Source organism: Dipteris shenzhenensis, chromosome 27 (assembly GCF_047967505.1).
Source record: "Dipteris shenzhenensis isolate YYH24624 ecotype China chromosome 27, Dip_SZ_1.0, whole genome shotgun sequence".
Classification (NCBI taxonomy): Eukaryota; Viridiplantae; Streptophyta; class Polypodiopsida; order Gleicheniales; family Dipteridaceae; genus Dipteris; species Dipteris shenzhenensis.
In genome coordinates this window covers 48,004,066-48,017,956 of record NC_141622.1, presented here as the reverse complement: position 1 = coordinate 48,017,956, position 13,891 = coordinate 48,004,066, and the positions used below count along the sequence as shown (strand labels likewise).

The window sequence follows — 13,891 nt, the reverse complement described above, 5'->3', positions numbered from 1 at the left end:
TGTCCCAAAGACTGCAAATGCTGCTACGGACGTCCACCCTCGAGAAGATGGAATCGGGAATCCTGCATGATCGGGGGGGGAGAGTCTGGGCTGCCGAATCTAATGAGAGGAGCACAGGCGCATGGTCGGATAGTGTCGTCCCTGGAACAATGCCCGCCTGGCCACCTCTGCTGATGGCCCAATCACTGACATAAAACCTATCAAGCCGCTCCAGGAGTCTGCCTCCTTCCCTGCGGAAGCCCCAAGAGAAGTCCAGGCTCCCGTGCCAACGCCGGAAGGACGGGTCTCTCCAACTGTCCCTCCCTCCTGTCGCGAAGATGAAAGAGTCCCAAGCTGACTGCTCTGCCTGAGCCATACCTGTGAACTCCGGATCTCTACCCTGCTGGTCCTCCAGGGTCTCCAGGTTGTTGAAGTCTCCTCCAACAATCCAGGAATCCATGTCTGGAAGAATCCCTGTAAGTGTCCTCCAAAAGGTGGCTCTGCATCTGAGGTCTGTGGGAGCATAAATGTTGAGGATTCCTATCTTGGATCCCTCCAAATTCAGGCCTACCCAAAGGGCTCGGCCTGGGATCAACGTGCCGTGACCGAAAACTGACTGAGCTAACTGCTCGCACACGGAGGTACAGACCCCCCCGCTCCTCCCCTGTGCGCCGATCGAAGGCTCCCAATAAGTGTAGGAGCGTCCAGGGAGAACCTTCCCGCAGCTACGGGCATGAGCCGCAGAAAGCTTGTGCTCCTGGAGCAGCAGTACATCCAATCGACCAATCACTGCAGGCTGAAGTTCCTGACGCAAAATGAGCTTCCTGGGACCACGGGTACTCGAAGAGTGAAACCCGTTCACATTCCAGGAAACGAGGTGTAGGCTCATGGAGAGGGATGGGGGGCTGCGAACAGCTGTCTGCTCGCAGAAGAAGTCGAAGAAGAATCAGACAGATCGGAGTGGAGGCGCTGCCGCTTGTGAGAAGGTTTGGAGGGGGAGACGGGGTCGTCCTGCCCGTTCTTCAAAACCTTCAGCAAAGGCGAGAGGCCCCTAGTGCCATGAACAAATGCTTTCTCGAGCCAGCTCGAGATCTCTGAAGCAGTCATCCCGTAGAAGGTTCGGAGTTTCTGTTGGGACCAAGCTCTGACATCCTGGGGAAGAGGCCATTCCAGGGGGGGTCTGAGGATCACGATCAATCGGAAACGTTTGGCAGCGCAACGCCACCGCAAGCGCACATCGCCCTCGGACCACTGAGTCTCGAGGAGCTGCCCACCGGACGGGCCTATCCAGGAGCAAATCTGGGCGTGTGTCTGCTCTCTGAGAGCCTCCCACACCGAGTCGTCTGTCCAGGTCTCGGTGCCATCGCTGAGGAACGTGAAGGCGAAGCTAGGGCCATCCCTGGGAGCCAAGGCACCAATCCTCCCATCCGCCCCTTTGCGGAGCATGAAGATACTAATGTCGAGACAAGCCGGGAAGGTCCCAAGGTCGGCCACATCCAGGTAGTCCCAGGGGCCAGATCTGTAAAAGTCTCGAGGGAGCTCTCTCTCCTGGAGCTGAGACCCAGCTGAGTCTGCCACTGAGGGGCTAGCGGGAAGGGAAACCTGCTCCACTGGTGGTACAGACACCAGGTGTCCTGCAAGCGGGGGAGGAAGGGGAGGAGGCTGCGGGATAGGCGACTCGGGCTCCACGGAGGCGACTGGCGGAGAAGGTGGAGGAGGTGGAGCGGAGGCTGCACTCGGCTGGGAAGGCGACGGTGCAGCTAACTCTGTAGGAGGGGCGAGGGGAGCAGGGGGGGGAGGGGGATGGGGATGCATCTGGAACTGGGGCTGAGAGGGAGGGGGAGGGGGAGGGGACTGAGGAAAAGGAGGCGGGGGCTGAAACTGCGGGGCGGGCGAAGGGGGGGGAAACTGGGGAAACCGGGGAGAAGGCGGGGGGGTGGGGGAGAGGAGGATCTGAGGCTGTGGAGGGCGGGCTGCCGTCGAAGAAGAGGCTCTCCCAGGTCCCTGGGGCATCTGCCTGTCAGGCCTGTGGAGTGCTGCTGCAGGAATGGTGACCTCTGCCTCCTTGCCTTTATCCGAAATCTTCTTATTCTTTCCTCTTTTCCTTCGAACCTCGGTCCAACCGCCCACTACCTCTGGCCCAGGCTCCGACTGCCTCGGCTCCTCCTGACGTGGCTGTCCGGGGGGGGGAGGTGGGGGCGGAGGGGGCGGGGGCGGGGAGGGTCGAGACGAGCTGGCAAAGCGTGGACAAGCAGCCGCCAAGTGCCCAAAGCCATGGCACCGCAGGCACTGACCTGGCTGTCCGGTGACTATCATGCTCTGGGTGATACTGTCGGCACCTGTAACGATCTCGATCACTGCAGGGAGAGTCGCAGGATCCGCCACAGCCACACGGACTCGGGGAGCTCCTGCCGTGGTCACCGCATCGGCAAAGGTGTCGTGCATAACCCAGCCAAAATGGGAGCCCAAGTCCCTGACAATCGGCCGCAGCTCAGTAGCAAGCCCTGGAAAAACGAGTGTCACTGGGTGGCGAGGTATACGGAACCGAGTATCGAAATCCGCTGCGCTGAAACCACGGTACCACGGGACTATCATGATGATCTTCCCATCCACCGATGTGGGGGAACCGGCAACCAGATTGCTCGCAGCTTTCTCACTGGAGAGTTTGAGCCAGAAGATGCCCCTTCCCATAAGGGCCACCTCCTCAATGTGGCCATCCTCTAGCAAGAGAGTGGACTGGAGCCAGTCCCTGATGGTAGACCTGGAGGGGGAGTGTCCAATGACTCTACCGTAAACAGAGGTACGAGCAAAGTCACTGGCTACCGCCTGAACACGGGATGATTGTTGCTCTGTCAGGATAACGCGGTAGGCATCTGGAGAGGGAGGGTCCGACTGGGCCTCCGGATCCGGGCTGGGGGCCGCCATACCGCCAAGACTAACTGCAAGCTTCCGATGAAGAAAAACAGGCTGCCACCCAAGAAGGGGATGAAGCGGCGGTGGAGCCTGGGGGTGAGGCGGGCGAGGCGAAATGAAGGGTCGGAGGGGTCGAAGCTGAGGGCGGGGCGAAGGCTGCGGGGTGCGGGGAGTACGGAAGGGGCGAGAGGGCGGGGGGGGGGGGGTGAAGTTGGAATGGCGGGGGTGGAGAGGTGAAGCGGGGGGGCGAGGGGAGCGGAATGAGGCGGAGGCGGGTGAAGCGAGGGGTGAAGGAGCAGCGAGGGGGCGGGTTGGAGCGGGGAGGATGGCGAGGGAGCAGCGAGGGGCGGAATGGCGGAGGCGGGGCGAGGGCGAGGCGGGCTGGAGAGAGAGAGAGAGAGAGAGAGAGAAAAAAAAAAAAAAAAAAAAGAAAGAGCGGGATGGAGCGCGCGGTTAGAGCGGCGGCGAGGGGGGGTTAGAGCGGAGGCGGTTATAGCGGCAGCGAGGGGGGGGGCGAGGGGCGGGGTGGAGCGAGGGGGCGGGATGGAGCGGAGGTAAGGGGGCGGGATGGAGCGAGGGGGCGGGTTGGAGCGAGGGGGGGAGGGGCGAGGGGCGGGTTGGAGCGAGGGGGCGGATTGGAGCGAGGGGGCGAGGGGCGGGTTGGAGCGAGGGGGCGGGAAGGAGCGGAGGCAAGGGGGCGGGATGGAGCGAGGGGGCGGGATGGAGCGAGGGGGCGGCTGGAGCGGAGGTGAGGCGAGGGGTAGCGGGAGGGGTGGGGGGGCGGCTGGAGCGGAGGTGAGGCGAGGGGTAGCGGGAGGGGTGGAGGTGGTCGCAGCGAGGGGGGGGGGGGGGGAGCGAGGGGGGAGGTAGGGGCTAACGGCGAGGGGGGGAGGGGAAGCTCGCAGGAGCGCTATACCTCTATAGTCACTTCCTTCTTGATTTTTTGCACTTCTGTTTGAACAAGCTCCTTGAGTGTAGAGACCAATCATGTAGTAGGAGGAGAGGCATTGCAGATTTGCATTCCTTTGAGGTCCCAGTAACTTAAAGTCTCGCAATTCTTGCTGTAAATAGAAAATCTGCTCTTGGTAGCCAATGATGGGCTAGTTAAGGGCCCCCCATTTGTATGTCTTTGTGTTGGGAGAGGTTGTAGAGGCAACAATTATAGAGTATAGGAACTTTCCGAACAGGGTCAAGGTTGTGGGAGATTAATATTATTTTTTTGCAAAGAAGTTGTGGAGATTTTGAGGAGCTTGTCTGCTCCATTTTGGTCATGACACCTGTCTGCACTCCCTAGCTGAAGCTAACCCTCAAGGATGGGTTTGGGGTTCAGACCACCTCCAGAGGGAGCTGTTGTTGAAGTGAATGGAGGTGGAGGAGGAGTGGAGCAAAGGTGGAGTGGGGGTGGAGAGAAGCTGAGTGGAGGCTGAGAGAACCTGAGAAAGAGGGCTCATATGATGATCAGAGTAGATGACTATGACAATAGGTAGAGTGAGCTGCAACGATCAGGTGGCATGAGGGCAGTGCGACGACCATGCTAAGGGCAACTGTGAGGGGTGACGTGCAACGCGGGACCTGCTGGAGCGACGACGATGATCTGCTGGAGCAATGATGGACCTGTTGGAGAGAGAGGGCTAAGGACTAGACTGGTGATGATGGATCTGCTAGAGAGAGAGGGCTAAGCACTGGAGTGGTGATGGTGGACTTGCTGGAGCGTCGCCGATGGGTCTGTTGGAGTGACAATGGGCTTGCTGGAGAAAGAAATAAATTTTATTAAAGTTTTCGAAAGATCGAATGGGTCTATGAGACTGAAGGAACTTGATACAATGAGATGAAAGGGTGGAGCCTCTAAGCAAGCATCAATATCCCATACGAATACAACATAGCCATAATCATTGAGACATCAATACATATGGAGAAGATGGGAGTTGTGATGTGGCAGCTGGCGACTGTCACGGAGGGGTCAAGTCTAAGAGGGAGACGACCATGTATGGGGTTGCGGTGGCATAAATCTTGTGATATGGCGATGGAGACTATCGGTATGTGTGGTCCGTTGTGGTTTTCTATTCATGGCCCTGCGTCAAACAAGCACCACTGTCACCCCCGTCGGCCGTGCCTCCAATTTGGTGAGCATGGAGGGAATGTCCCCTAGTTTGATCTGTCCCTCAACCCATTGGTGAGTTTGTCATGTCTCTTGCCTAGTCCTCGGATCCGTCGTCTCGCTGAAGCTTGTTGGTCTGTGCTGACTGGCTTGAAATTCAAGTCATCATCCTCTGGGTGGAGTCTGGCGATCTCACCTCTTTGTTTCGAGTAAATGCTCCCTGTGTTAAATGGCCTCATGAATGAAAGTCTCCAAGTGTCTCTGATTTGGGTAGGACAAGAGACTAGATAGGCGTCTAAAGCCATACTTGAAGAGATAGTGATAGCGACCTCGGATCTCACAGTATACAGGGCATCTAAAAGCAAAATGCTTCTTTGACTTGATCTCCTCCCATTCACATAAAGTACAGATGTGACCCTCTTTGGGTATTCCCTTAGCGCGTCCACTTTCAATGTGAAGTTGGTGTGATGAAACATGGAACTGCCCAATTGATATCCTCAAGGAGTGGAGGAGATGGGTCCATGTATATCCTGGTGGAATGAAGCCCTTTGTTGGAATGCGCAAGCAGTGGTCTCTGTAGGTGCCAACCAGGTCCTGAATGTGTGTAGCTATAAGAGATTCTCTTGGATAACCTAGTTCACCTTTCTGTGGATCATCATTGAGAGCAAGAGGACCTAAAGCCTCTTTAGACGAGCTCGTTTTGTCTTTGATTGGTCTGTTTCCCAACAAGGACTGCCATACATACTCGCTGGGTGGACCAAATAGTCAAAGAAAAGAGACTTGGCCCGGGGATCTTAGAAATGAGAGTGAAAGCACTGCTAGCAACAAGGGCGGCATATCCCTTGCTTAGTCGGGCCTGCATCGCTGGTCGCATCGGGAAAATCGCGTCAGAGAAAGAACCCCCAACTATGTGTAGGATGCAGCAACCTCCACCGGTAACCACGCAACATGAAGTGGTCTCTATCCATGGCTGCTTGGGGATGTATTGAAAATCATGACCCAAGCTTCCTTCAAGTCATGGAGGTTGGTTGAAAGGGGTAATGCCAATCATTTCTCATTTGACTAGCTGGTTGCTCTTCTTCAAGAGGAGCAAGGTCGTGCAAATTGCAATGTTTCTATGGCTAGTGATCAAGCCTTTGCTGCCTAGCACAAACACAAAGGCAAAGGCAAGGTTTCAGCTGGTAAATCCTCTCATTCCCATGCTGATCATTCACATGGTGCCTCTTCTTCAGGGGATAATAAAAAGAAGAAGAGATGTAACTATTGCAGGAAACCTGGCATGATATTTCTGAATGCAGGAAGCGCATTGCATCTTAAAAGAAGAAGGAATCAATCTGGTCTTGCAGTATCTGGTTCTTCTAGATGAGAGTGGAAACCCTCTACCGAGGATGAGAGTGGAGGATTTGGATCAATTTTCCGGTGAGAGAGCAGCCAGCCTCCCCTAGGGTCCCGATGAAAGTCTCAAGCCATCTATATAGAGGCCAAACAAGGTCAGTGATAATGGACTACCTGGTTGCCCAAAGGATCTCTTGATCTCCTATAAACGTATGGTGAGGTGAGCTCTCGATACTCTGTCAAAATCTTTGCGGAAATCCCTTCTCTAAAGCTTTATTCATGAGCATGGTGAGCATTCCCTTGTCTTGCCCGCTCCCCATGTCAACATCTCAGCCACTAGCCCTTGTGTGTCTAGGGCCTTCCCATTTGTTAGCTTCTTCAAACCATAGTTACGAGGGAATGGGAACGTTCCGGAAATCCGGGTGTCGGAACGGGAACGGGGGAATGGAACGCCACGTTATACACGACACGTCATCATAGGACATAAAACTATGCTAGGAAATGAAAGAAACTAACATTTTACAGCTTTAAACTTTCTATATAAGTTCTAAAATACCCATTTGAAACTTTCAAAGAGCCTTTTTTTTGGGGGGGGGGGGGGGGGGGGGCATTCCTGTTCCGGCTTGCTTCCTGGAACGGCGTTCCACACGTTCCGGATGTCGGAACGTCGTCCCCTGGTAACTATGCTTCAGACATCATCTTTTGTGATTGTGTCATTCATTGCCCTTATAGAGAGTTCATGGTTGTCCCTCTCTTCTCCAGCTCTTTTGTAGAGGTCCTGGAGAAACTGCATTATATCTTTCCCCACCTGATATAAATGGCATGCATTTTTTTATTTCTTGGCATGTAGAAGGCATCTGACAATATGATATTTCTGTATGTAGTTCCCTCTCATAGATGTGCATTTTTTAATAATCCATTCTGAACCTGAGGGGTTCTGTAGGTTTCTGTTTTTCTGTAGCGACATTGCTTGTGGCCGGATTCCAGGGTCTCTTCATCAATCTTGAGGTATTCCATTCTGTGTCAAGTAGTCGATTGTGCTTGACCATCAGGGGGGTTTGCGTGTATAGTTTTCTATGTTTTTGGAAAAGGGGGTGCCGTTACATATCTGCAGTCCAAAGCATCTGCATGGGGTGAGGAGTTGTCTCCCCATTGAGTGATTTCTCCCGTCCTCCAATGCCCTTTTCCAACACCTTCTTTCCTCATTGTCCTCTTCCATTCCCTCCATCCATATGGGGTATCTCCCTTCCATTGTGATGATGCCTTGCTTTGAGGCCATTCGTGCATTGCAATGCCCTGCCAAAATAATTGTCTAGTCTTTAGAGAAGCTGGATATCTCCTCTTCCACATGCATAAGAGGGTCTTCCTGTGATATATGGCTGTTATGCTTGTATGGGTGATTGACGGGGCACAAAATAGCATGCTGCAAGATGGATGCTCCCTTCTTTTGCCTCTATCTCTAACTACATATACCGTTCATGTGGGTCTTCCTTCATGATCTTGGCTCTTTTCCCCATGTGGTGCTGATGTAGCATGCTATCCGACCAAATCCCGTCCTCCTTTGTATTTTTTGGTGTTCCATATTGATGTATTTGAAAAAAATCTGTATTTCTGGGGCTTCATTCCCTTCATGCTCCCATGTCTCCAAAGCTATAAAACGTATGTTTCTGATATTTCCTCTTCCATTGTGATGGCCTTGTCCAAGGACCATCCTCCCACGTTCCATATTTTTAATCCTAAGGATCTTGAGTCCCATTTGTGCTTCCCCCCGTCTTTAACTTTTTCTGTGATGATAGCTTTCCATCTCTCATGTATGCATTCTTTCCCTCTGTTTTTGCATTTTGGAGTAGCTCAATCTCCTTGAGCTTGTGGGAGTTTTGGCTCTTTGTAAGGTCCTCATTTACCCATATTGAGTGCCCCTTGAGGGTGGTTCTTATGGTTCCGCACTTTAAAGCGGGACGGTGTCTCCTGGAACTTGACAGTTATTTGTCTTTGCTTGTGTCCCCTTTTCACTGTAAAGGCATCTTGCCATTTCGTTACTTAGATGTGCATTGTCTTTTGGAAGACGTGGGCGAGGACATCCTCACTCTCTTCTATCCCCACAATTCAGAGGTTGAGGGCCTTGTCATGCTGCTGCTCCTGTTCTCTTAGTGTGAAGGTTAGCTCGTTCATTTTGCTGTTGACTAAATCATCATGGTGGTGGTGATATCTGGTTTCGGCATCTGTGGGTCTGGTTTTGGCATATGTGGTGCTACATCTGGGGAGAGAAAGATAGAAAGAAAGACATGTCAACATCTATGGGAGGCCTCGCGGGCCTATGGGACAAAGTATGGAATCAAGTAACTCATACAGACCACTGTGGGCCGGGGCAAAGGGCTCACTAAGGCCCTTGCTGAGTACTAATATGCTATACTAGTACAAAATAGCAAAGTAGCAAAGTAGCAAAATGCAAAATGAGAGTGACATGAAGATATCAAGTGCTCAGAGCTAGAGTCCCAAGTGCGTGGACCGGCCCTACGTATCCAGGCTCCATGATGGCTCTCTGATGAGATGTAAAGAGCTCACATATCTGCATCTGTCAGGATGTCTCCCGTGGTGGTGGAGGACGTGGTCTCCTCGATCTCTTGATCCGATGGGCTATGTCAAGAGTGATGCCTCGCCTCGGTGGATCTCCCATAAGGAGAGCTAAAATAGGTCGAACCTCGATCGTGTGTGCTCTGGTCGCCTGTTGCGCCATGTACGGTCTCTGTGCCCCTTGTCTGGCAGTGCTGTGTCGGCTACCTCCACTGATCCATATATCTCTCATGTCGACTAGCTCGTCCTCCTCTATCCTAGAGTGCCCTGGGGCCGAGTCAAATGCATAGAAATCTATGACTTGTCTCTGCGCTCGGTCTACCTCGGTACCCTGTGGTGCGGTGGTCCCATCCTCCTGCTCTCTGATATGTCATAGTAGTATCTCCTTGTCGTCGCATCTTCATCAGGTAGAGCCCAATACAGACCTGGTCCTGGAAGTGGATCAGTCGTGAGAGTGGGCCAAAGTTGTATCCCTCCTGAAAAAGGCAGTGGTAGCGTCCTTGGATCTCATAGTAGGCTAGGTAGACACACAAAAAGTGCTCCTCTGTCTTGATCGCCTCCATCGTGCACAACGTGCAAGTCCACTGCTCTCTGGGTATGCGTACAGCTCTCCCTGTCTCGATCCTCAGCTGATGGGACGAGACCCACATCTGTCCGATGGCAATCCTCAGTGTGTGTGAGACTCCTCTGTCCTCGAGATACTGAGGTCTGATGATGAGTCTGTCTTCCGATACTCTCAAAAAGTGGTCATAGTAGAGTTGGGTCTTGGTGGGGAACTCTTGCCCCCCCCCCCCCCAAAGTGCGAGATGTGTGGAGCTGGAGGAGATCTAACCGTATGATGCGGTTAATCTCATCTTGTGGGATCGACCCAGGCGGTGCATCCATGCTATACTGAAACGGGGGAAGCCGATCCATCTGAATCCCATGACTGGTGAACCATGCAGTGATGCGTGCAAACCATGCTGTACCTGCCCCACTCTCAAATAGTCGTATGGAGGACTCTAGTGCCAGTCTCGGAAGTCTCTCACGAGGTAGGTCCCAAACTCTTTTGAGGAAAGTCACTCTTTGAAAGATGGCATCAACTTGGAGAGGGGTCATGGCAAACTCTGCTTGTACTATCTGATGGGGGACCAAGGGCTTACTCCGAATCATCTTGGAGCCCATAATCACCTGCAGCCGCTCCAATCTCTTCCACTCTGCTGCTGAAATATCACACCCCCAAAACGGTGCCGCATACATGGCGGTCAGCCTCACTAGAGTGTCGAAAAGCCAACACTTCGTCGGTGGATCCTGGAAGTTCGCCTGGAAGCACTGTCGCTCTAGTCAAGCCAAGGCGCACCATGCCCTCGTGTGAGTCATGCTTTGGTTGCGTGGGTCATCGTGAAGACTGGCCCTGTGAAAATTGCACCCAAGTATGTGTAGGACTACACAATCTCCACTGGCTGACTCTGATATGTAAAGCTATGTTGGTGAAGCACTACGTAGGAGGTGTTGAAGATCATGACCTTGGTCTTCCCAAGGTTAACCATCAGGTCTCTCTCTCTGCAGAACACCTCTAGGGCATCTAGATGTCTCTGCAGTCCCTCTGCCGAAGATGATAGGAGGACTATGTCATCCGCATATAGTAGAATCTGTATCATTAACTCCGCTAGTGGTGCTCCCTCGCCTCCTAGGCGCCTAGGTCTATGAAAGATGTAATCTCATCAATGTAGAGCCCGAAGAGAGTTGGTGAGAGAGGGCACCCCTGCTTTACTCCGATCGTGCTCTCAATCCAGTTTGATAGGCCTCCCGGGGCATGAACTCTCCCTCTAACGGACTCGTATAGGCTCACCACTCCCCAGATCAGAACCTCTAGAATCTGCATTTCTCTGTAGTCTCTTGATCATGCGGGATCGCGGGACGATGTTGAAGGCCTTCCGAAAGTCTACAAAACAAGCGTAGACTTTATGGCATCTTGACCTGGCCTCCTCAATGATAGTCCTCAAGGTGAAGATGTGGTCTAGAGTGGAGTGTTGTCTCCGGAAGCCTGCCTGCCCTAGAGCACGCTGCCCATGTGCCTCTGTATGATTGCTGATCTCCCTCTCCAGTATCGATCCATAGATCTTGGCCAGTGTGCGGCCAATCATGAGAGTCCGATAGTTCCTAGTATTCATGGGGTCGCCTGCCTTGTGTATCGGTACTATGGTGGTGGTACTCCATGAGGGTGGGAAGCCGTGACATAAGGCATGGTTGAACATCTGTGCTAGTACCGGAGCCAAGACCTCTTGTCCATGATCAAAGTGCTCAGTCTGTAGTCCCTCATGGTCCTGTGCTCTCCGGTTATGAAGCCGGCTGAGTGCAGCCCGCACATTCTGTGCAGTGAACAAGTGGCAAGTGGTAGGCTGGGGCATAGTGGACATATCAGGTGGTGCCTGCATCGGGACATCATAAAGAGAGCATGCATAAGTGTGCTAAACACCTGGGTCTATGATGGGTATAGGTGGCTTCCCCTCTGATAGAAGCCCCTATCCAATGGTGGGACCCCCCCCTCGAAATGAACTGATCACCTCGTCCATTCTATGGATGAGGAAGGCCCGCCGCTTACGACGTGTTAGTCGCCATGAAATCCGCTGTGCCTCGGGTGATGTCAAGTGGCCAAGGACTCGTCGCTCGCGTGTGAGGTGAGCTCTCATCTCTCTACACTTATCATCATACCAAGGATTCTATGGCATCTTCCCTAGTGAGGCACGTGCAGATTGAGTCATGGGGTTAAAGACCTGATGGCTGCATCCATGACTACCGTGGAAAGGGTGTCTGAGGCGTGGGCGAGGTCTACAACATCTCCAAGTAGTAGGGCTGGAAGTCCCTTCGCCAAGTTGCTCACATAGATGGGGTCCAGGGCGCAATCAAAGTGAACCTGTACACGAGTGGGCGCGGGGGGGACCCTCTTTGTGGCTGGCATAGAGAGAGAGAGAGAGAGAGAGAGAGAGAGAGAGAGAGAGAGAGAGAGAGAGAGAGAGAGAGAGTTTGTTAAATTTGGGATTATAAGAGTGGACCATGTGGATGGATTTGTGGTTATTTATATCCAAGCAAGTGGCTACAAGGGAAATTGGAGTTTACCTTTCCAATAATGATGCTATCTCAGTGGCTTGTCTCAGCATTTTGGGACATAGAGGGAGGCACCTTCTATAGCCTTGCATGGTACCATTCTCATGGAGATGAATGCTTAGCCTTATATGAGATCGGATGATTATCTTGTTACATTCAAAAAATGATCGTGTGTCTGTGGAATGTTTCCATGTTTCCAAATACTTGGCATCTATGGATTTAAAGTACATTTAGGCAGCTCTTTTGAACCTCTCTTTTGATCATTCAGAGGCCAAGCAGAATTGGAAAAGTGCAGTTCTGCTTTTCATGTAAGTGGAGACTAAGTTTTCATTTTCCTGGTAGAGAGCTAGAACATAAACAAATATGACACTGACGTTCAATTTATCAATGTTTGGACTCTGAACAATGTGTGAAATGCATGGAATTTTTTGCTTAACAGCCCAATGTGTCGATGATTGAGTAATCTTGTTTGTCCTCGTGCATGTGTTGTAAGAGACAGTCCCCAGTGTGTGCACACTGATCCATGTTCCAAAGGGTTCAGCATGAAGAAGTGGATTGAGGTTAGGGATTTCATGTGATTACTTGCTTTTTAAATACTGCTATGGAAGGAGACAAGATAGTTTTACATAGGGTTGGGTTAGCTAGAGTTTCACAGATGGGCCCCAGATATCCTAAACAGAAATGCCTACATGCATGCACTTAGCATAAAATTGCATGCGCAGGTAAACAGGTGGATGGCTTTTTTTTCCAGTGAAACAAAGTATTATTTAGTGTCTTGTTTGTGGAGGTTTCATGCATGGTTTCCTCCCGCCGCCCCCCCCCCCCCCCTCTCCCCCCCTCCACAAATGTGTTTTGAGAAATTTCCATTCCTCTGAGGGTGACAGGCTATGTTTTGCAGGCATGCGTGGCAAGAGGTCCTCCCGCAGCAGCAGTGGAAAGCTTCAGAAAAACTCTGCACAAGGTAGACTTCGATGATGCTATTCTTACATGTGCTCTACGAATGAGAGATAAACCTTTCTCGGTACTGATGATAGAAGATCTCATCCCTGCTTCGAAAATACAAGAATTCAATATTCATAAGAATTCCCAAGTATGACACATTCTTCAGCTAATGGCAAGGGTCTTGTGGGCATGAGCAATCTTTGAATGCAAATGTCACCGGTCTGTCTCTATGCCTTTCACAAGATGTGACACAATGAAAGGAGAGGCCTTTCAGAATCTCAATGCCACACTGGAAGCACACATGGTCCATATTCAATGGTCTAACCGTTTGTCAATTTAGGATGTCAAAATGTACTAGGCTAGTATGTAGCAATCATTCAAATGTAGGAATTAGATATACTTATTGCATGCATTTATTTGAGAGCACCTCAAGGACAAATACATGCAACGAGGTTTCATGCACACAACACTAAATTGTAATGCTGCGTGCAGATGTTTGTTGCATGTTTATAATCATAAATATTAACACCATTTACTAAACTATCATATCACAATTAAGAGATCTATCCTATTGTATTTTGGAAGGAAGTTGGATTCACCACTTTGATCCACAAAATGAATGGAATGTTGATGATTGCAACTTAAAAATAATGAGAATCACAGTATTATCTACCTTCCAAATGAGACGAACTATGCCAACATGCACAATCCAAACATGAACACAAAAATACCTCCTCCATATATAAATGTAAGCAACGAAACAAAAAGGCTCATACCAAGGTAGCCCAGGTTAAGCACATTAGATATTCAAAGTTGTAGCATTACGAAATACTTATGCATGTGTTTGATGAGCAATTCAAAGACAAGTGCAAGTAACAAGTAACAAAGTCATCATGGATATCATTGTAAACAATATGATTTTTGTACAAGAACATCGTCTAATGATTTAGATGTCCCATAGAG

At 51.2% G+C, this 13,891-nt stretch overlaps 1 protein-coding gene across 4 annotated transcripts in view; it reads left to right on the top strand.

Moving 5' to 3' along the window:
• LOC147884413 (uncharacterized) overlaps positions 1-13,451 on the top strand; it is a 119,985-nt gene extending 106,534 nt beyond the window's left edge. For all 4 annotated transcript variants that reach the window (XM_087398675.1, XM_087398677.1, XM_087398676.1 and 1 more), the window contains one exon: positions 12,885-13,451. In XM_087398675.1, the coding sequence (XP_087254801.1) occupies positions 12,885-13,082 (198 nt within the window). In that variant the 3' untranslated portion in view covers positions 13,083-13,451. The remainder of the gene's footprint in view (positions 1-12,884) is intronic.
• Positions 13,452-13,891: the final 440 nt, after the last annotated feature.